This window comes from Larus michahellis, chromosome 6, assembly GCF_964199755.1.
Source record: "Larus michahellis chromosome 6, bLarMic1.1, whole genome shotgun sequence".
Taxonomy (NCBI): Eukaryota; Metazoa; Chordata; class Aves; order Charadriiformes; family Laridae; genus Larus; species Larus michahellis.
In genome coordinates, this window is record NC_133901.1 from 50401323 (window position 1) to 50425326 (window position 24004).

General features: G+C 39.7%; 1 protein-coding gene across 13 annotated transcripts in view; it reads left to right on the plus strand.

Moving 5' to 3' along the window:
- The window catches only part of USP54 (ubiquitin specific peptidase 54), a 103296-nt gene that overhangs the window by 34457 nt on the left and 44835 nt on the right, over positions 1-24004 (plus strand). For 6 of the 13 annotated variants that reach the window (XM_074590442.1, XM_074590447.1, XM_074590439.1 and 3 more), the window contains exons 2-3: positions 15691-16549; positions 19287-19379. In XM_074590442.1, coding sequence (XP_074446543.1) covers positions 16403-16549; positions 19287-19379 — 240 coding nt within the window. In that variant the 5' untranslated portion in view covers positions 15691-16402. Of the gene's footprint in view, positions 1-15690; positions 16550-19286; positions 19380-22478; positions 22581-24004 lie in introns of all 13 variants that reach the window. The other 7 variants (XM_074590435.1, XM_074590434.1, XM_074590441.1 and 4 more) reach the window with 3 other exon arrangements.

The window sequence follows — 24004 nt, forward strand, 5'->3', positions numbered from 1 at the left end:
TTTGTATATATACATCTTATTTATGTTCTGCTACCTGTGTGAAAGGTGCTTTCTAAGTTGAAAGCTGCCTCTGGTCCATGGTGTCATAGCTGCTTCTGACTAATAGTATCCATGATAAATCTGAAGATTAAGCCAGTCAGAATCTCTTCTCACATTAGGGCTTGTCACAGCTGGAAGGGATGTTGGCAGTTCATTTCCCATTCTTGTTACTTTATGATATAACTATTACCTAGTCAGAAGCTTGCAGGACTGCTTTTTTGACAATTTAGATGCAGTTTTGCTTCCCTCTACTTGTTGAATTCTTTGTTAGAAAGTTGATAATGAAATGAGGTATAAAACACATGTAGAGCTCTTTTATTATCTTAATGTGTTGATTTGTGAAAGTCAACTTGCTTTGGCTGGTTTCCTGATCCCCTGCCTTCTGTAAAATGTCTTGTTTCCAAAATAAATGGTAATTATTCTGTGAATTTTGGAAGTCTACCACTACTGTTCCATACTTCTCACTGCTTCAGCTTAACATGAAGTACATCTTTGTTTAAATTTGTAGATTTGAAAAAAACCACAAACTATTTTCATACATATGGTGATACTAAGCAGAGGTTTTAATTCCACAAAATGATAAATCTGGTTCTAGAGTTTGTCACCAGAGGGGGGGAAGAATAATCTGTGTATCATTTCCACTGCTCATCATTCAGTATAATAAATGCTTTCTGCCTGTTCAAATGCATTCCAAATTTTTTTTTTAAGGAATAACTTCTTTGTAATCCCAGTATGTTTTTGGCTCCCTGAGAATATTGATCATAGTCTGCTGAGGCAGGGCTCAGCTGATCTGCACCTGGAAGAAGTCCCGCTCTCCTTGCCCTGGCTATAATTTCTCGATGAGCTGTTGCAGCTTGCTAAACCAGTAGGAAATAAAGCAAGCCCCTCTGCTCTTTCCATACACCCCAAAGTCCTAATTTTGTGAGCTGAATTTGCTCCTGTGAGCCAAAGAGCAGAGGTGTTAACTGCTTGCTGCAGAGCACTGGGGAGGAGAGGGGAGTGCCCTCCTTCCGACTTTGGTGGCCGTGAGATTTTGGGTTCATTTGTCCATATAAAATGGTCACATTCAGACATCCTGTTTCAGGTGATGGGTCCTTCTTCCAGTACGCTGTACTTGGTGGGAATTAGAGAAACCTTAAACTCTTTTCTTTTTTTTCTTTTTTTTTTTTTTCTTATAAACTGGCAGTTCAAGAAACCTCTTGCTGTTCTATGACAAACAGAGAAGCGTTGTGGTGGGCATACAGGGGTTTATGTTCCTTTGTAACGTAGTTACACCTATAGGTTACAGTCAGTAATTTCAGAGTTTTAGGCGTCTTAAAAACCCAAACAGGCTGATTCCAGGTTAGAGTGTTCCCCATCCAAGGCCAAAGAGACATGACAAACAGCCAGAGGAGCGAAGGAAGCAGACTGTGGTGGCTGTCACGATGAACAATGGTTTTGGCACACCTGCTGCCTTGCTGCTGAGCTTCTCCGTACTTGGCAGGAAAGAAGTGATTTGGAGGATAACCAGATAGTTTTGTAGATGTTTTTGGTATGTTTCCATCTTCTCTGAGGGAGAGAAAACAGAAGCACTTGCTTTATAATGTAACTAATGGCTGGTGAAGGCTGGCACCATCAACTTTTGGGGCATGATTTAATAATGCACTTAAAAATGGGAAAGTCAATATTATGCTAGACCCAAGGGCCCTTAGAAGTGAATGCAGGGAGACTGACGTACCACAGGAAGGCAGAATAGTGGGATATAATCAAAGCATTGTGCTAGAGAAAATTATGCTTATACTACCCTTCTGAATAGATATAAACATATTCGTATACTTTTATTCAAGAAAAAGAGTTTTTCTAGTAATCAAGAAGCAAAATGAGGAGAGCTGGAACAAACCGTTTGTAGGAAGGTTTTGCAGTACAACACAGTTTTCGATTCTACCAAGAGACAAGTGATGTTAATCAGTTGCTGTTTCTCCTGGGAGTTGCCATGGATCTAAGCTGCAAGACTATTGCTATTCCCAAAGAACAGTGTGTCACAGCCACGTAATTTCATGCATTTTCCAGTTGCATCTTTTCAGGTTCTGATGTTTTGGATCATCATCATAATCTTTTTAACTGATGTGTTAATATTTACGTATTTCCACTGGTTTTCTCTAAGTTTCTAAGGTACTTGATTTGGAAAGAGGATGTGTGTTACTCTTGCTATCCTAATTGGTGAGTACCTGGGTCACCAGAGAACGTTGGAATTGGAGAACTTGAGGTGACTGGGAAAAAATGAAAATGCTATAAAGCCAGAAAAATTTCCTTGTAGTCTAGCAAAGAAAACACCTCTAATACTGTACATTTTGGCTCAAGCTCAGAGCAGTTTAGCCTCAGATAGAGTGACTTTAGTCCTGATTGACCAGAAATGTAAGATTTTTCCGGGTTAGCTACTTAGTTGCACACGTGTGCATGCACGCACACATGTGTATGATTTATTTTATTTTCTTAATCACAGAGGAAGGATGCCTAGACTCTTAATCTGGATAGAATATTCTTATTTTTTCCTGTCTCTCTGACAGGTGTGTTACAAGGAAGTGTTATATGTTGTAATGCTAGTTAAGCAATGGATAATAATAATAGTAACAGTGCGTCTGAATGTTTTCTTCTAGTATTGAAGGAAAACTTTGTAATTGATTTCTCAACAAAGCATTTATTGTGGTGTAACAACGTGACTGAAAATACCATCGTGGTGTGGTAGCCCTTCTTGATAAGGATACGTTTTACATTTTACATTTTCCCAGATGTCACCTGCTTGTTCCTTGAAGGCTGGCTATTCTGAGGGAGAGGACTTTTAAAGAGGACAATGTTTGCTTTTTGTGCTTTTATTGCGTTGCTGATGTTCTGGATCTCTATCTGTTTCTGTACCATATTGTTAATCTTCCTCAGACCCTCTCAGTCAAAGGTAAAAGTCCCTTCAGCAGCCTTTTGTGTCGCTGCCGTATTGTCTGGGGAATTCTGGGGAAAACAAGTTATATTGTACAGAGTTACAATGCTCGGAGGCGCACGCCTGGAGCAGTGACCAACCCCAGGAGGTGCTGGTGTGGGGGCGGCTGTGTAATCTGAACTGGGGGCAAGAAGCAAGCCTTGGGAAAACACTGTGGGTTGCCATGGCAGGATATGGAGTCCTCCACAGATCCGAGAGGCAGATCCGTCTAACCCTTCTGTGGTAAGCTTCCAAAAGACTGAAAGAATTTTAACATCAAAAAAGGCAAATTTTATTTAAATAAGTACTACAGATTTTGGTTTTGGTGTTGTGCTTTTTTTTAAGAGAAAGTTCCAAAGAACTCAGGAAGAGAAAATAAGGTTGTGTGCAACTTTCCTGTTGCCCTCTATGTCTCTGCTTCCCAGCCTGTCAGTCACTGAGTGGCCCCAAAATGTCTATCAGAAGTTTTGTGCCATGTCTAAGGCCAGCCATACCCTGCAGTCCCTGGAGCCCTTTCCTTTGGACACCCATGGTACCTCTCCAAGGGAAACAGGGCAGGATGGGGCTACAGAGGTGCTACGTGGCACAACCACACTCTTACAGGTTCACACACATAATTAGAAGCCAGAAATCAAGCACTTACATAAATGATATCATCCTGAGACCCAGTTTCATCCCCTTTCCCTGTTGTGTGCAATGGAGTGGAAGAACCCCTAGAGCCACTGTCGTCTCTTGCTGGAGACCGTTTCCCCAAAGCTTCTCTGTGCTCCAGCCCCGTTCCCTGAGGAACTCTGCTTGAAGGGATGAGACACATCAATTTAGGCTGGTTAGTTCTGTCTATGGTGGGGAGGAAAAAAAGATGAACCGAGTACGTAGAGTATAACGTACCAGTTTAGGATGCTGTGCTTTCTAAATTTCTTGTGTTCCAGTCTGGAGTAAACCTGAAGGTGTGTAGTCCTTTGTGTTTACCCTTGCAGCACTCCTGGGAGTCACCTTTGTGAGGGAATGTGGTTACTGCCAAACGCATGTTGTCTTTAGTTTCACAAGTGGTTTCGGCCATCAGTGCAGGATCAGATTTGGGAGAGTAGCAGAAGTAGCTGCTTGCTTTTCAGCAGCATTGAAACTGTTGAACCTGTGCTAAAATAAATTAAACTAAATCTCTGAAGTAAGCATCCTTTTATTTACAGTCCGGGCTGAAATCCTATTGTTTGAAGTTGAGCAAGGCTGTTGTTTTCTCTAGCTGCTCTTCCAGTGTTAAACTCAGTGGCTTTAACAGTTGTTGTTGGCTGGATTCTTTGCAGTGCTGTCAGGCCAGGCCTTGTTTTTGCATATGGGGGCATGTGTACATACTCTCAAACTTGCTCTTTTTCATTCTGTTTTAAAATAATAACAGCAGCAACAAAAAGTTTTATTAAGGGTGTTTTCCTTTCCACATGTACCAGTTGGTTAAATGTATTATAACTTCCCTGGGCACCCACAGAATTCTGTTTTAATTTTGTATTTAATAGGTGTCTTCCAGTTGCAAAGAGAGGAATTGTGAACTTACCTCTTCATGGTCTTTTTCTGCCAGTGAGCAACCCACAAATAACATGGAAAGGATCCTTTCATGGTATATACCTCCTCTGGAGCACTTGCGGTGGTTTTTGTAGGGAGCTTCTGGTGCCACTCAGTAGTGTCATTTCATCGCCAGGCAGAGAAAAAATAAATCAAAGCTGTTGACATCATTTGTCTCTTTCTTACCCCAACACCCAACTGGTCTGTTCAGCTTGTATTATACTGCATTTGCACAGCTTCTGCTTCTGTGACCCATTAGGACAGAGCCTGCTTGTACTTAACAACAGTCTCTTTCATGCTTTGTGGATCTCTCCAGGCCACGGCAGGACACAAAATAATCCCTTTTGCATTTGGTAGTTTCACAGTACTTTTCTGGTGAAGATGAAATAACCTTTCTGAATGAAAACAATAACATCATCTCCATAAGCCTGGTTTTGATACAAGGTAATTGTATCATTGTTTCTGCATTTCACACAATGAACAGCAGCTTTTTTTCCCATCAGATCCTGAGATTTTAAGCTATTAAAGTCTATAAGGAAAGAGTTGTATAAGTTTTTAAAATCAGTATGGAAGTAGTTCCTTATGGTGGCATCTGGTAAGACTTACATAAACAGTCTATTTGAATCATAACTTAGAAATTTGAATTCAGACTTGAAATTCAAAGAGGCCAGAGTTTTGTGAAAGTTCATATGCAAATCTTATGGCTTCACCTTACTTTTAGTTCTAACATAAAATGAACGATCTGTATTTCAGAAAACTTGTTTATAGGATGCAATCTGCTTTGCACATGTGAAACTTCCATCTGTGTATGCTATGTGTAATGTTTAAATTTCTGAAATTTATTTCTGACAAGTATACTGTATATGAAAATCAAAGAAAGTACCTTTTTCCTATTTTAGCCATCTACTCCAAATTTCACAGTGAAATAGGTTGAACTAGATTTGAAGATATTTTTTTTTTTTACAACTGCTTGATTAAAAATATATTAGGGATTTTTTTTGTTCTCCAAAATGTTTATTCTAGTACATCTTTCAGAATGTCTTATACCAGAAGAATTTAAGCAGAGTAAATTGTCTGTTTGTAAGGGGCTTCTCAATGAAAGTAAAATTTCAAGTAACGGTGGTAGCTGCACATCCTGTCATACAAGGGCTCCTTGTCTGTGTTTGCAGGAATCATTACGTGACCTTGCCTGTATCTGATGTTTAGCTGTGAGTTTAGGACTGTTGTGCATTCAGTTGTCATTTTCCTCTTTAAAACACACAGGGCCGTGCAGAACGGCCACTTTATGAGATCATACAATGGGTTGGGGCTGCAGCTGAGGAGAGGCAGAATGTGTCTGCAGCTGTCAGCTCAGCCAGCAATGGCCCAGTCGGTCAGGTCTGGTGCTGGGGTGCAGAAGCCACAGGGAAGCCACGGCAGCACATTGCCAACGCTTTATTTGCTACTGGGAGACAAGAGGAGCACCATGTGCTAGTTTGGGATGTATGATTTTGAGGTTTGGTCGTGTCTGTTTACTTCCTATTTAAAAAAGGAGACCACCACCCCACCCCGAAACCCCTCATCAGCTTGCACAGTCTTCTCCTCTGTAATTTCCCTAAATGCATTGATCAGATGTTTTCTTCTGCTGGTCTAGTTGTACAGAAGACAAGAAATGAGTCTTGTGAGTTTTACTGCCCCTGCTCATCTGTTCCAGGCTGTTGTTGAGGTGTATGGTATCGTGGTATGGTTTTCCTAACCTGTTTGGTTTACTCTTCCCAAATGGTATTAACTGCTGTTGGATAGGGATGTTTTGATTCAGTAAACTTTTTCTTGTGGTATGTGCAGGTGTTTTTCCTACTCAGGTTCTGAAGTCTTCAGTGGGTTTTGTGGCAAAAGGCTTCTGTTTACAAAGCCAAATGAAGCAAAAATGAGTTTCCCTGTTCTTGTTAGTTGTGCTTATTCCTCTAAAACTAAATAATAATGATCTTAAACCCAAGTTGAGATTATTAAGTGCTTGTGCATGTGTGTGCATACTCGTGATTCTGCTGAAGTGTTATTTATAGCTGTACAGCACAGATGACTGCTGAAAAAAAAAAGACGAATAATCAGCATGTCGTGGATGCTGGGTGCATGGTTTTATATTTTTATATAGAAGTATTAATCTATATAACATTCTGGGGTGCAGCAGCACTCCTGCTTGTCAGTTTTAGCAAGACAGGAAAAAATTATGTAAGCATTTAATACTGGGACCCAGCATAGGCACCTTAAACTGCTGCTCGCTTGTTCTTTACTCTCTCTGCCTATGCTTTGTTTGCACGAGTTTCCCTATATTGCTTTAGTTTTGCACCTTGGTAAATTATTAGTCTGGCAAGAACGTGTATGTTATAAGCCATCTTGATACATGATAATGGTAGTATAGATAAATCACAAAATACAGGGAATTAATAGTTTGAGAATAAGCTATAACTGTTATTTCAATACCAAGTAATATCCTGAGCTAAGAATAAAGAGGAAGGGAGTAAATGCTTTTATGGTACTATCAAATATATTGTCTGGCCCCAGCTGTTGATCATGAGGAAGGTGGGAATTTTGTCTGCCTACCCCCTGTGGAGGTTTTCATGAGCCAGTGGTATCAGAAAGTCTGTTATGTGCCTGTGTTGAGGAAACTGGTTTCTGCCCTGAATGTTGTCTTTTCCCTTGAGCACTACCTGGAGAGAATAGTGCATTGCAGGATTTGACTCTTGAGATTCTTAACACATCACTGGAAAGACCTATTTTTCCACCCAAAGGCTGTCCATCTGTGTGGTCCAAGTCTATTGCTACTCTCAGTGTGTTGCTGCTTCTTAGTCTGTGTTGTCTTTCCTTTGAATTGAAATACTAATGGTGCTGGAGTTCTTCTATTTGCTTGTTTTATTGCAAAATCCTTTTCTCGCTTACCTGCGGCTTTTATTCTATGTGAATACATGTGTATTAAAACATTCAGTTGTTTCAAACATTACTGAAATCAAGGTATAATGAAATAGAGTTTAATGAAACAGAGGGGTTTGTGGTGCTGTAATGTGAGCAGCATATGATTTGGGAGTTGATTGCTGCTGACTTCTGTTCTAAGGAAGAAAAGGGGTGTGAAGATTGACAGGAGAACTCATAGTTATAACAAGTAGCTGTTATAGAAAAGGAAGAATTTTTCTGTTCAGCAGTCAAAGTCTGCAAGGTCAGGAAAAGAATGGCAGCAGGATTTCAGGGATTTTGAAAGTTGTCAGTCATTAAGCCTTATGTTGCTGAAAAATACTGACTGCTGCTGAAAGCTTCTAAGAACTCTTCAGTCATTGTTGGGCTGGAATTTTTAAGACAAAATAGAAAACTTTTGTTTTTCTTGGGTCAGTGGAATTATTGGAAGAGAGATGAGATTATTTTCTTGCGAGTAAGATGGCACAGGAAGAAGAAGGGCCTTGAAATCTTGTTGCAGTAGCTGATGGCTGTAAAATACAGACCTTTGTAATGAAAATGTTTGTTTATATCTGGAGATTGAATCAAGTACTGAATTCATCTTGAAGCTCTCCTTTGGAGAGCTAAAGTGAAGATTTGGAAAGGGGAAAAACTGGCAGCAGGAGGCTGGCTGAGCGTTTGCTAGAATTGAACCAGAACCTTCCATTTCACCATATGGTTGACAGCTGCCCTGTTCCTATTTGTTGTGATTTTCTGTGTTACACAGGACTGATTGGTGGTGTTTAACTGCTTCTGAGCACTTGCATAACATTTGAAGCTGCCGTGTTTTCCCCGTTTATCCAAACTCCACAAGTCCTCTGTGGAGTGGGATGAAAAGCTGGATTCACCCCACCTTTCCTCCTTGTGAAATGTCCAGCACCAAGCCTAGGGGTAGGGAGGGTGTTTTTTAAATACAGGCTTGGGAGAATAAACTTAGATTTCACGTAGAAAGTAATGCAAAACTTCAGGATAAGTGCTTCGGAAATCCAGGTATGTTAAGATGCAGGCTTTTATTATCTATACAGCAGTTTTAAAGAGCTGGGCAACTGTGAAGGGGAGATCTGAAGGGAGTGCAGATTGTTTTGAAATGGTTTGAATTTCTTCAGGATGGGCAGACTTTCTTAATTTTACATATATTCCTTCCCTCTTCAACTCTCAGAGAAAAGTTATTGAGATAACAGATCCTTTGGGCTGTGTTGCAGAAAAGGGGGCAGCTGTTTCCGAAGGATTTTGGAAGTAGGACACAAAGCTGTGGGCTCATCTGCCTCCGTTCCCTGTAACCTCCACAAGCAAATGCATCTGCTGAAAGTACCATGATGCACGACGTCAGTGGTTATTAATACCACATTTTTGATATGAGTAAAAGTTTTATCTGGGGAGTGAAGTGTGTTTTGGCAATAAGCCCCACACAAAGTAAATAACATGGCCTTTGCATCTCTAGTTCTGACCTCATCTCTCTCATTGTTTGTCTTTGAACAGAAGCCCTTTATTACTCGATTATCCCACACTGTGCTCTTATAACTTGCAGTCTCTAAGAAGAGGTGCTTTCCTCCAGAAACTTCTAGATCATCTTGCAGGTTAAGTTGTTTTCAATCAGAAAAGGCCGTAGTGCTGGCTTTAGATATTTGGAGCTGTGTTTGGCTTTTTTATTTATTTTTTGTTGTAATTTGCCTTTGCCTGGTTGTTATGTTGTATTACAGCTCTTTATTGGATGGGGTTTAATAGCTTTTCTGATTATTCAGGAGCCAACTGGCCTCTTATCTGCTTTATGAAAATCTGGGCATGGCTACCCTACTCTCTCTTAGTAGCTCTGTGGGATAAGTGACATACTTTTCCACTATTTTGAACAAAAGTCTACATGGTCGTAAGTTTGCACAGAAGACATTTGTTTATCAGCTGATGCCCTTCTTTCAGGAAGGGCTGCAGAAATGACTGCTTTGTAAGCACGGAGAAAGACCTGCAGGCAATCGGGAAGAAGCAAAGAGGTTCCACTTGAGCTTGAATAGGTATAAATTTCCATCCCTCCACCATCACTGAACCTTCTGCAGTTCAAAGCCAATGGCTTTCTGCTGCTTTTTTTCTACTGTGAGAGATGTTCTTTAAATAGATTCGGCTGACTGTCAGGCTTAAAATCAAATGATTCAGATTAGGTAAGTGTTTGCAAGATTTCATTACGCTCTTTTAAGAGACAGTCCACTATAGTTTTATAAAACCCACAAGCATTTTGGATGAAGAAGTTGGAGAGCTGCTTGCTGTAAAGAGTATCTTCATGTGGTATAAAGCTATACTTGACCCCAGCAGCTTGCAGAGTCTCTCCGTGCCCCTTGTTGGTCTGAGCAGTTAGCAGGAACGTAGAGTGGGTTTGGTTTTGTTTTTCATGAGTTATTCGTTGGTTTGAAAAATGGATGTAAGAACATATTCTTTCTTCATAAAAAAACTTGTTCAATTTTCTCCCTCCAATCACTGTAGAAGCAGTAAGCTGTGTACTAGCTCAGAGATGCCAACATTGCCACTTCAAGGAGCTGTATTCCCAAGAGGCAAATTGGCCTATCAGTATCCTGCCTACAGTTTCTTCTAGTGGTTGGTAGGCTGTACCCATACAGTGATAGTGACCGAAATTACTGCAGTTTTAGTCAAGGATGTGTGTTATCCCAGTTTGCTCACTGTTCTGTCTAGTCCTTTCAGTGTTGGTTTCCATTTTCTTGAGGTGGTCTCTCAGACATGGCCTTCGTTCTGTAGGAAGCCTGTAGTGTTTGTCACAGGCTTGCTGTACCCTTACTCTCTAAAGAAGTACATCTGTGGATTTGGGGAAACCCTGGTTTTAATCTTCACTCCGAGATCATTTTGATGGTCTTTGCTAGCAACTTTTAGCCTAACATTTAGGTAATTACTTTTGCATCAGGTAAGTGGAAACATTTCCCTGGTGTCTGAAAGACTGTTTATCATAACCTTACGCAAACTCTGAGTATATTTTCTAACATGGTTCTGGAGAGTTAGCCCAGGGTCTATGATACTCACAGCTTTGTCATAACTTTACAACACATCACAGACTAGGAGTTGTGCAATAGCAGAATGAAAAATAAGGAAGACCAGTATGAGTCTCTTGCGAGCATCAGTGGTGCTGTCAGGTGCTGTCAGTTCCTGGTTCCACCCGGTAGGCACAAGTAGCACAAAGCTGGGTAATTAAATTGTTCCTACAAGAGGAAGACTGACAAATGGGTGTAAGCTTGACAGCAAAAGCATCATAGGCTCTTTTTTCCTCCTCTTTCTCCCAGCAAAGCAATCAAGACTGAGAAAATGCGTGCATACCGCAGAAAGCTTTTTTTCTCTATTGTCCCATTTGCACTATCAAAAAATTGTTGGAGATAGAGATGAATGGAAATAATTGTACCTTTTTGTAGTTAAACTGTATCTTCTAGGTACACAAAGAAATTTGTCCAGTATATCTCGCTAGCTAAGAATCTCAAAAAGAGGAGATATCCTCAAGAGGAGGAAGTCATCCCCTCTGTGTGGCAGCTGACTTCTGTCAGGGATGTTTAACTTTAAGGTCACTGCCCTGTTCACACTTTTCTTCATCCAGCCCAAGTTATTTGGTAATGGGAACTTTTTCTGTCCCTCTATTTTATTTCATCACCTTCAAGATTAAATTTAGACTGACTTGCAAAACTGGCTGTCCTTTGGGATGTCTAAACTGTAAATGAAGGTCTTAATATTGATAGCTCTGTAATTAAATATAATTTAATCCAAGCAGAAATTAGCAAATACTTGCATCATTTTAGCTACATGGAGAAAGTATGTTCTCAAGCCTCTAGTTGTGAAAATTTTTTCCTTCTCGCTGAGAACAGCCATGGGAGATCAGTCAAGGAGATCGTGCCTGTGCTTCCTCACCGAAAGTGTGATCCTGCTGGGAGCCATCGGGGTGAAAATTTTCACCAAAATCCATTGTCTTGGACAATTCTTTCTTCTTTTTTGTGCTGAAAAATATTTAAATAAGGTATTTCAATGCCATTTCTCATTTGTTTAGGTTTTCAGAGGTGTTGTGGCATGTGAAAGGACAATTTGCCCTCAACACCACTAGTCTACTCCGTACTACCAGAAAAGGTGGTAGGATCTTGGGGATAAGGGTCTCTCTTCTAAAAGCCCACGCGTTCGCACATTGAAGCATTTACTTTATTCTGTGTTTTGAAAGTTTCTTCAGAAATAGAAGTAATGAAATGAATTCTGCTCTTATTTAACTGATAAATACTTAATTGGTGGTTTCAGTCATACCTAGTGCTAAATGGAAGCATCTGCTTTCCTAAATGGGTTGTTTTAATTCAGCCACATGCCTCATTGTTCATCAAGCAATAGCCTAAAATATTTGGAGGAACATGAGACTCCAGTAGAGAGGAATGTTACAATTTTATTTTTCCCTTAAAATGACCTCACCAGAGAACGAAGGATACAGCTTGAGATGTTCTGTTTCTATGTGATTGATTTAGCAAGTGAATATGAGAATGAACAGGGTCTTGAACTCTTTTGTGGTACGTGTCTTGTAGAGAGCTGTGCTCTGCTGTCCCGAGGACAGACATCAGGTTTCTTCAGGCCAGAGGCACATGCTGAACCATGGCCAGCTTTGCTCTGGGGTTGCATTGCTGGAGCTGCGATGGGAGTGGTGCCCTGTGCCCTTCTTTTGTCTGCTGAGCCTGCCTCTGCGGCTGGGAGCCCTCCCTCCTTCCTAAAGAAAGCTGTTGCTAAACAGCATGAATTCAAGGGAAGATCTAATTTTTATTATAGAATTCTTTATATATATATTTATGTATATTATTTACTCATTATTATAACATTTATATAACATTATTATAAGGCTGTACAACTTTTCAGGGATATAGTTGACTTTTTCAGTCACACTGGCTAGATTAATTTAGTACTTTATTGCGATGAATAGTCGTCTTAATATGATAAGCAAAATTCAAGTACCTTAAAAGGTTTTCGGCTTTCTGCCTCAGTTCATTGTGTCTCGAATATAATGTTTTGAGTAATGAACCAAGAGCATTATTTATGCTTTTCAATCTGGCACTCGTCCTATTTTGGTCATATTTCTGTATTAGTACAATTTCCAGCAATGAGAATCCTGTCTCTTTTCTAGAAGAATAGTTTTCTCCAGTCTGATAATACCTTTACTTCAGACTCAGTTTTCTAGAGTCATGACAAGCTGCCACTGGGACATACAATAGCTGCAGCTTTTGAATCTGTCACCTGGAGAGGTTTTGGTGGGTTTTTGGTCATTTTTCCATTGATTCCATACAAAAGTGTGTTTGCTTTTTTGGTTTTGGTTTTTGTTTTGTTTTGTTTTTTAAATACAACAGTTAAGTGGAGCTGCAGTTGTTGTCACTTAACATTAAAATGCTACCGGAGGCTGGGAAACTCCATTGGCAATTCAGTTGTAGGGGTTTTCCTTGTGCTATTAAAAAGATGTTGGCTTTTATGTGTTCTTAATAGGGGAGCAGGCTTTCTCAAAAACTTCTTTAATCAGAGACAATGTATGAAAATGTTTTCTTCTCACTTAACTATATAATTCTCTGAAGCCCGTGGCATGTATCATCAAAGTGTTATCACGATTTCATTTTGGAATGTAAATTTTGTTTTTTCTTTAGTTCTGTGGTTAGGATCGCTTACAAGCTTACACAGTGTCTGGGAGAAGTAGCATCCTTGGAGAACACCTACATCTGCTGACAGGCTTGCGCAGCAATAGCCTTCCTCTTCCCTTACAGAACCCTGCTGTTTTCTTAGCAATTGTATGTTGGGTGTCTAAAGTATGAGAGGCTTAGCTTTTTTCTACTGATGGTTTGTCAGTGGTAGTAGAAACAAACGAGGATATTTTAATAATGGTGGTTGGGTTTTACAAAAATTTTTTTTCCTGCTTGCTTTTTGTTACCCTTTTTATAGTAGAGCAGAAGTTAAGTGGATCTGTAAACAATCCATACGAATAGTGTCTTATATATATTTCAGACTAATTGGGATTCCGTCTTGTAGCTATTAGATAATGTTGGTAAGTTTTTAGAGGTTGGCAAAGTGCAAAGCTGATGTTTGTCTCCAGAGATCTGGTTTTGTCGTAACTGGGTGGTTACCAGCCTAAGTGTTTTCTGCTTGTTCTTAGTTCTGCAAAGACCCTATAGCCAAAGGAGCAAACCCAACTCTCTCCCGTGAGCAGTGATAGCGAATGTGCGTTAAGAAGTCAGTTCTGCTGAGCCTGCACAAAGGCAGCGCAGGCAGTAAGCTTGCACAGTGACTGCGAGAGTCCTGGCCAGCTTGCAGTAGCTTTGCCGCAATGACAGGTGAACTAGAAAGCCTCTAATCTGGTTCTGGTTCCAGGACAATAAAATCAATAGGAAAAATGTATTCACTTTGTCAGAACTGGGACAGCTTGGCTCAAAAAGTACTTAAAGTTCTAGAGCCCGTTTTGAGAGCAGAATCTTGTTTGGAACTTAAAGCCCACTGAATAGGTGCTGCTCACTGCTGTGCGTCTTGTGCATGTTTTGGATTGTATTTTTCCATCTTTTCATAGGTGCTGTGGGAAGGAGAAGGCAGAGTGCTTGGCTCAGGGGTTTTTGTGAGTTAGCAGAGAGCCTGCTGGCCTCAGCTTATTCCACCCAGTGTTCGGCTCCCTCTCTGCGGCACAGGCTCAGCCACTTGCACCTATTGCAAGTCATCGTGGTTTACAGAGATCCTTAAATTGTTGCTTGAAACCGAATGACCTCACACAGTATAGTTGGCTAATGGTTCATTAAGGGATTGAGCAAAGAAAGGAGGATGAGGCCGAAATTGCTTTGAAATGAATCCTGTATACGTTCAGTGCTCAGGAATCTTGCACGACGGGCATGGTAATGGTCTGTGTCTGCAGGCTTGCAAACACAGCTGAAAATTTTGCATGGCACACTGGCAACCAAGAAGAGTATTCACCTGTATACAGATATTTGCCTGCCTTACAGCAATGCTGAGACTTCATTAATATTTGTAGAATGAGTTTAGTAGAAGTACAAACAAAATATTACTAGAAGGGAAAGGGTTAGGCTGCTGTCACACATTTGCAGATGTTGAGGAAGTTCTTTCTGTGTTTTGATGAAGAATTTATAATTGTGTGGAAGGTGAACAACGTGCCTTCACAGATACCCAGGATATCTTTGGAAGGAATTATTCTCTTAGTTAATTTTTGCTGATGCACAAACATCTCTCTTATGTGTCTATTTCATAGTGACTTCATGCTGCAATTACTACTTCAGAACATGTGGAATAGTCATCTTGCTTCTAACAGCCCTAATACGTACATTCAGTTGTTACTATGTGTATAAAAAAATGGGATAACCCTAAATGTCATTGGGGATGTCTCTGGAAAATATGCAGTTGTCTGTAAAGTAAATATAGGTGGGCTACACTTGCGAGAACTTTAAAAAACGTTTTGCCATGAATCTTGTAGTTCCTGTTTCTAGGAATTTCTTAGATCAAATTCTTTTTCGTGTTTCCTGTGAGATCAGGGCAAAAGTGAACTTGTGATGGGAAGAGCAGTTTCTATTGAATGATTCTTCCGGCTTCTTCAGAAGCATCAGTGTCTTTTGGAAGAGATTGTATATCCCGTGTACATAAATTAAAGTAACTTTTTATAGAAATACACATAGTTTCTGATTAAGAAAATTTGGGGATTGTTGTTCTGGAAAGAGCTGTAGCTGCTGAGTCAGGGGAGAGCCTTGTGCCTTTGTCTTTTCAACCTTCCAAGTGCAGTGCAAAATCCCAGTTCTAGGGTGGACGAGGTGCTAGCATGTATTCACAGAATCACAAATCCTCTTACTATTGTTTGAATTACTAAGATATCTTAAAGAAATTTAACACTTCAAGATTCTACAGGTTATGTATGAAAACTGCCATGGAGTTCACATGAATGTTGTGTTTTATTTTTTTAATCTAACTTTCTTCTTTAATACTTCCAACATACTCCAGACCTCTTGCTCTTACATACTTTTCTTGGAATTCTCTGTTCTTCTACATGTTATTTTATTTTTTGGGTGGAGGAAGGTTTATATTTTTTGCTTTGTCTCAGAAGATTCAGTGTATTGTGGGAGGTGAGGCAACACTGGTCTTGGCAGAACACCACAAGACCAAGAGAGTAATTAAATGACGCAAGCCTTTGATTATTTTTCTCTCTCAAGCTTTCTGGCACGGCCGGGCATTCCGATTGCAAAAGCAGGATCAGGAGAAGAAACTTCTAAAGATTGCATGCAGAATTAGAAGAACTGTATTGGAGTCTTCTTACTGCTTTAAAGCTCTTCGTTCTCAAGTCCTGGAATTACTTCTTTTTCCCCTGTGAGGATGATGTGTCTTTCGTCACCCAAGACAGATGTAACTGAAAGGGAGCTGCCAAGGTTTTATTTTGGTTTTGGTTTCTCTGCTCCCTTACTAATTGGATTTTTCCCATCTTCTGCAGGAGGATTATAAAAGGATTAGAGGAGCTGGGGTTTTTGAGGTGTGGGAGGCAGCTGTTGTTTTTCTCCTCTTGATTCTGGGACCTCCTTAATTTGCCATTTGTTCCCTGAAGTCACTGCCTGTTTGGAAGAGGGAGAAGCGGCATAACAGATGAACTTGCATGACCATGGATTCCTTCTCTTTGCAAACTTTGTATGTGGCTGCTTGTAAAAGAGGTTTTTGCATACATAAACATCAAATGAAGAATAGCATCCTGGGCTGGATTTGAAAGAAGCAAACTGCTTGTGTCCTATGAAAAGATAAATTCCATTTAAACTATAATTTAAAGAAGATTGGATGTTGTTCCTGTTTTGAATGTTGGTGAAAGAAAGGAAGGGTCTGATCAAGACAAATACTCTGTCAGCCTAAACCTGCATATTCTACAGCTGAAAAAAGAAGATGTCTTGGAAAAGAAATTACTTTTCTGTGGGTCGGGGGAATGTACAGGGCATGTTTACTCCACGAAATACAACCTCAATAGCACCTAGTAAAGGTCTCAGCAATGAACCAGGACAGAACAGTTGCTTCCTGAATAGTGCACTACAGGTAAGAGCGCATAATAAAAAAATGTTTCTGTTTTTGTCCTCAGTCTATTGCAGTATTTTTTAGGCTTGACTGTGCAACATATATAGCCAGGCTTCACTACTTGATTGTTTGTGGGCCCAAATAGAATAAAGCTATGTTTGGAAATGTAGAGTAGTTGAGCTAAAGAACAACTCTTCTTAATTTTCAGGTTTTCCTGGTGAAATCAATAGCATTCGCATAGTTGTCGCTTAGTGTACTTGAATCATTTTTTTGTGTAAACCAAAAATATGTCAACCAAATATGAAAATATATGTAGAGAATTTCTTTTAAAATAACAGAATGTGGCATAACTTGCAGTATGTGTGCTCCTTAAAAGTAAATTTAACTTTTTTGTTGAACCAGTCAGGTTCAAGGGTTAATAATACCTATGTAAGATCCTTTTCATGTAGTCCATTTTCTTTCTAACTGTTAATTTGTAGCTTAGTTTAGATGATTGAGTCTCTACCTTTTTGATTTAGAAAAAAACCCCTTTCCTGTGTCAAAAATTCAGTGGAGTGATATGGCTGCTATACTGGTATTGTCACCATTTAGATGTTTTGAATGTCTGACATTTGAGATTTAGTCCTTCTGGCTGCGGTTTAAAACTCTTTCTCCACCCTTTCCTTCCCTTCGTATGACTTGTCTGTGTAGCACAGACTGTGTCCCTGTTTTTGCTGGGTGGTTTTTTTTTTCCCATAGCCATGATTAAGTTATCTACTAACTTCATGCTTCAAGATAACGCTGTGATGCAAATAACGCAAATAGAAACACCAGTGATCCTCAATAGGCTTAATATGCCGTGAAATACAGGACTTGGGTACAAAAGGAACTTACTGTAAGAAAAGTGGGGTTTCCAGTGATGTACCGTATTAATTGCTCCTGTCAAATTGTAAGGTGTAATCACTGGCTGCCTCCTAATATTGAGTTACTGAACCTTGGTCAGAATTAAGTACAGCCTAACATCAGCTGCATGCCATACAGGAAGGTGAAAGCCTACGACCTGGCCTTTAGTCTTCTACATAAACTGTTTTCTTCTAAAGCTCAAGAGAGGTAGGATACCAAAAAATATTTACAGTCAAAGCTGAATTTAAAAAAACCAAACAACAAGATGGTAATAATTTCATAAAATACATACTTCTGGAGTTTTTTTATCTTCATTTTTTAACATTCAGTGTTAGTCTGAGAGACTCTTGAATGTTTGTTGCTCCTTACTATTTAGTATTTCTATAAACATTCAAGATAAACTCCAAAGGCAATTACATTGAAAAATTGGACTCGTTCCTAAACGTATTATTTTTTTTGTCCTGTGAAGTCTGCAGTAGTTCTTCAGGAATGTTGTGTGTAATCAGATGGTTCCAAGGCTTATGTTGCCTCCCAGACCCTTAAGTATAGGGAGAGTTTGGCTATAAACATAGCCATGAAAATTCTGAAGTTTTGGGAAACTTTACAGATTTTACATATTCAGTAAAGGTGATTTTAAATATAATTTTGGGTAATATTTGTGTGCAATGGTTTCGTTAACAAGTTGTTTCAGCTGGGAGCACTCCTTGAAACCAGCACAATGTTTTTCACAGTGCTATATTTTTTTTTCTAGCCAGTTGCTCTGAACAGATTAATCAGAAATAAGAAGTGTGGTCCCTCTGTGTATGCTAACAAAGCATTTAGCCACTCAGATGCCAGCCTGGACCTTGCTGCTCTGTCCGGAACCTGGCAGGACGTGATTGAGGTCAGGGCTTCTTTCAGTGTGAGTTTTTGCCTCCTGAAAGGCTGGTGGCTCTGAGGCTTACAAGAAGGTCCAGTTATTGTTAGTTGAAAATGAAATAAGCAGAACCAACCACATTTATATATAAAAAGCAGATTGTGAGACACCTTGGAGATTGGTATTGTTGCTATTTTACAGATATGAATTTAGATAGTTGTCCAAGATTGCACAGATTCAGTGGTAAAACTTAAGAATAAAACTTGGTGCTGTTACAGCAAATGTTGTCTCTCACTGTTGCTAACAGAACACGTAAAAGCTTACTTGCTTTTATATGCTGTGACCATACCTGGTAACAGACCTGGTCTTACCACCATACCTGTCCTGAGAGAAAAGTATAACTGCCCACACAAGTTAGGGTTAAAAATCTGCTGGTAATCATGGCACGTAAATACACTTACTAATGATAATATTGGGCATAACAGCTTTTAGTAATTTATTGTTTTGACTTGCAATAACTTCTTAATGTGTATGCTGTTGGCGCTCCATTTTTCCAGCGTTTGGGCTTTCTGCTCGGAACAAGGAGGCTGGCTAGGAGGTGGAAGGATGGGTGAGTTTTGGCCCCAGCAGTCAGTGGGGTGTCATTGGCAGCTCTGGCCAGCCTCATGGTGCACAATGGCTGGCCGTGGTGGCAGCTTGGGCAAGCAGTCAGGGCAAGTGCTGTTTAAGCTGGCACTATCACACAGGCAAAGAAGAAAGCTTTTTTAATCTAAAAGCACATGCTGAGAAATTCAGAGGGATGTCCTACTGTAAATTAATGTATGTGAATGCTACAGCCGAGGAAGAAAGATGAAAGTGTAACCTTGCAGTTAGATAAGAGGCATCCCATTTTAAAGGTGATATTCACTGACATTAGTGTACTTCTGGGATCATTTAGCATGTGCGACTTTAGCCAGAGTTTTATGCAGCACTTTGTTTTACATATTCATAAAATTAGCTGTGCCTGGTTTTGTGTTTCAGGTTCTCTGGCACCTGGATATTTTTCGACGCAGTTTCCGGCAAATCACAACGCACAAATGTATGGGTGATTCTTGCATCTTCTGTGCTCTTAAGGTAAAAGTTGGAAATAAATTAAAACCAATTTTTTAAAAAATGGAACAGAAATATTTCTAATATTTGATTAATATGTGTAATCAAACTTGCATCTGTAAATTTGTAAGAGCAAAGGTAAATCTGGCCCAAGACACTCATAGTACTGCTTTTAAAATATGTACAAGCCAATAAATTGTGAAAATACTATAGCAAAGTTTCAGATGCAAAGACTCTTATCAAGGGAGTGTGGATCATTGTGAGCCTCCATGTTGTTTAAAAGATTGGTTCAGCCAGTAAAACATCAGTTTGCTTTGTTTTTTCTGATTTATCATTTGGTGTGTAAATATCATACTGTATACAGTTAGAATGATCTTCAGAAGTCACCTTTCCTTCAGAGCTACTTTAAATGTCAGCATGAGCATGGAGAAGGCCATTTAGCTTTAAGCCTTTCTGCTCAAAACGGTTGATTATGTAAGACTAAAAGGTATTTTCTACTGTAGATATTGATGTCTGCATTACATGGCTCAGCTCTTTGCGGTCTCTGTTTTAAAAAAACATCAATTCTGTTTATAGATACAGGTACAATAACTGACTGTCATAGATGCTGCCTGGACAGTAAGATCTAGATGCTAGCTCTGATTCTGAGTATGGTTATGTACTTGAGTAAATTGTGCAATCCTACACGTCCATTTGTCTCTACCCATTGATTTTTAGCACTTCTGGGTTTTGTGCCCTCCTTTCTAAGTTTTGCTACTTCAAATCCACGGCTCCCTCTAACCTTGGGGGAGAACTGGTCGTGGTGCAAACACGATGAAAATACCAGCTTTAATCTTCCTGAGCAGTGAATTTTTTTCTGAGATTGGGACTGAGACATTTCCTTTGATCACAAATGGGTTGTAAAATCCAACTAAATATTTAAATTCATTGTGGGAGAATTTATTGTGTCATGAATTCTGTGTGCAGTAATGAAAAGGACAGACAGCATGTCTTACAAATATGGCAAAATAGAGAGTGCAAGGTTTAAATTAAGATCATCTGAAATTCACAGGCAGTACTTGTAGCATAATAGCTGTCTTACTACTTTTAAGTGACTTTACAGGTGCTCTGGTAGAGACAGGCTTTAAATGAGTTATCTAGTGAGTTTTTTGGACTGTTGTTGAGGGGTTTTCTCTTGCAAAAGAACAGCAAAGAGGAGGCTATTAAGGCGTGAAAGAAGATAAGTTATTTCTTTCTGAAGGGCAATTTGTCTCAGGACATACTTGTTCAAATGATGAGACAGGATGATATTTACAACATATCATCAGAAGAGGATATAACAGTGAGTTAGGAGCAAGACAGCACATCGGAAGTGAGAAATACAGCTATCCAGACAAAGAAAAGATGGAGTATTAAATGTATCCCCTTCCTTACAGGGAAGCGGCAAGACTTAGGCAGGATCTGGTTTGAGTTCACTAAGTTCAGCGGGATAAATAATTTGAAGCTAAGTCTTTGATCATTCCCTCGAGTATAGCCAAGTGATTGTTGGCATTTTTTGGTAGCCGAGATGAGTATAAAAAGAAAAGGATTTAGGAAATTATCGGGAATGTAAGCTCTTGCTGTTCTGGGGTTTAACCTAACAGCAAGATATGGCAAGGAAATACCAGGAGATCAGGCAGGTTCTGCCATTTGAATGAAAGTAGACTGGAGGCTGAGGCAGAGTTGAGAGGTTTTAGTATAAAGGTAACAAGTCTTTTTCTGAATGAGAGTACTGAAAAAGGGGGGGGAAATGTTATGGGGAAAAAGGAGAAGATGGACCTTTGGGAACCGAAACTCTGGACAAAGACGCCTGCAGCCATATGCTTATTTTTTTAACTTAAGCAGCCTTTGAAAAAATTGCTGCTCTCTCTTCCTGCTCCCAGATATCTGCAAGGATTTAGTTTTTGTTTGCTTCCTATCTGAAGTTCTTACCAATGCCATGCTTAGCCAGAAGGTGTTACAACCCTTAGTTACCAACAAAGCTATCAATGTTGCACCAAATCCTCAAGTACTTTTGAACATTTCAGAAAACTTGCATCTGGTTGTGTGCAGAATTCCTATAGCTCACAAAACTCAATGTGCAATAAAAAACTGTGCAATAAAAAACAAGAAATGCATAAACAAGTAAAGAGTTATCTGGACAAGTATTTCTGAATATGAGCAGTAACCAATACCAAAGTAACCAAAGTAAATAAGTGAATTCCAACTGGCTTTAATCCAAACCAAAATGTTAGTGTGTTCTTTATCTACAGTCTGTACTTCATGGGAAATCTCAGTGTGTTCTACCCAAGCCTATTCCAGAACCTTCAGGAAGTTTACAGACATTTATTGTAAAACTATACAAGAGAACTGTTTTACTCCTGGTTCCATTATATTTGTAAAGCGTCTCACAATTTTATTTTTTTCTCTGGGTGATATTGTGACAAGTTTCCACCTTGATTCACTTGTGTAGAATGTTGATGTGTGTACATAAATATTTGAAAATTTCCCCCTATTTTTATATTGTTACCAGGTCAAATAATATTGTAAAGGTGAGTAGTAAAGGGTGTCACGTAATGCTAAGTGAAACTGGGGATGCAGACCTCCCCTCATACCCCAAAAAAACCCAAACACCAGAAAAAAAGGCTGTTTTGCTTGCATGCAACTGAAAACTTATGGATACTAAGTGATAAAGGCATGCAAAAGGGGTAGCCCCAAACCGTGGAGATGATCACATTCATCTTCAGAAACTTCAGGCAGTAGAGGGGGTGAAAAAAAGGCTGTTAAAGGTATTTGCTTGGTCTCTGTTGCCCTCTGGATCAGTGTTCTCAAACTGCTCTTTTTCTTTTCCTCCTGTAAGAGTCTGGCTGGCTGGCACATGCTATGCGTAAACTTGTATGAGACAAATGGGATAATGGGCTTAATATTCACCTAATACTGCAAGCATCACCAAGAGCATGTTTCGTGTCCAAGTGCAGCAGGATCATCCCTTCCCTTTCTTGCTCATCTTCCCCTGCCCCAGCCCTCCCATCTGCTCTGGAAGCCTTTAACTGTTGTCCTGCCAGGGTAATGCCAAGCTTGGCCTCCAGGTCTTTGACATCCTCTTTCTCTTGAATCTTGCCTTAGGCTTTGCTAAGATGGGGGAGAAGATATGGCTGGATCCAGTGGGAACCCAAGAATTTGGAGCTCTATACCATTCGAAAATCTCCCATTAGGGTCTGGGGAGAGGTAATTAGCCTTGCATGCTGCCAGGTGGATCTACCCGAAATACCTGTCCAGACCAAGCAAGGAGGAGGCAGGACATGCTTGTGCTTCTCCAAAGCGTGCTGGCATGTTCAGAATCCAGCCTGGCCTGGGAAAGGAGCAGTGGGGGGAAGAGTCTACATTGTGTCCCCCCTCCACTCCAGGTTCTCTTCACAGGTTACCAGATACCTCCTGTGTTGGTGCAGGGAGGGTTCACGCTCTTCCCCTGCTTTGAACCATTGCTCTAAAGGTGACATTCTCTTCCCATGGACTTTAGAGGAAGATAGTCTTCACTAAGCTAAATTTAGTCTTTGAATAACAGCAAAGAAGTTATATTTTTTCCACACTTTCTTGGCTTGCTGCAACTGTTTCTAGGGATTCTGATGTCATACACAGTATTTACTGTAAATGCTCAGCTAGCTCTATAAATGTGATTTGTAATTTTAAATTTTTTTTTTATAAAATGAGGAATCACAGGACAGTGATGTCATACTTGACATAACATCATGTTTTATTTTTATACCACATTGAAGACATCCATTGTGCAGATTATTGAAGTGATTTTAAAACTTGCAGTGCTACCTGGCAATGTTTATGTGGCTACAAAACGAACCTTGAAATCACTCCAGACACAAGTTCATTGGTTATTTTGAAGGAACCTTGCATCAACAGCTATAAAAAGACAAGGGTGAGCTGCAGACTGTGCTGGAATCCCAAACACAGTTCCTTAAGATGTGGCATTATTTAAGTGTTTTTTTTCAATACACAAGCTGTCCTTACCGCTATGTAGTTTGCCTGCCCTAACACTGGAACAGCTTTTTGATTTATTATTAATGTTGAAGTCTACTGTGTTGTGTTTTATTTTCCTTTTTCTAGAGCATGACTTTGCTTTGGTGTTTGTTTACCACAGCTGGAAGAGGGCAGGAAGGGGGAAATCCGTCCACTGTACTGAGCATGCCACAGAGAGTTTGTTCTCCTTCCAGGGATTGTACTGGGAGCTCCATAGTGCCAGGATATAGGACAGAGTGTTTTTTGTCGTTTGCAAAGAAGAATGCTCTATTGATTGATAAATTCCAGTATGGCTGGTCTCTTTTCTAATTCAGTCATGTGCAACAAAAGCAGGAAGAACGTGGATTTTCTGTGTAGAAATTATGTTGTTTTCAAAGGTGAAAACTGAGAACAATAGGGTATTAGAAGGCTTTAAAGAAGTGGAATGTCTGTAGTTTTGTGGTTCTGATTAGCTACTTGATTGAGATGGAGGGAGTTGTTATGAAAAGTTCATTATATGGTTGAGACAGTAATAAATTGGTTGCAAAGATTTCTCTTATTTTGTGCTTTTTTCCAAATCAGGATAGTATTTTAGGGTAAAACAGTAGTAAAACTATAGAAAATAATTACTTTTGTTGTTT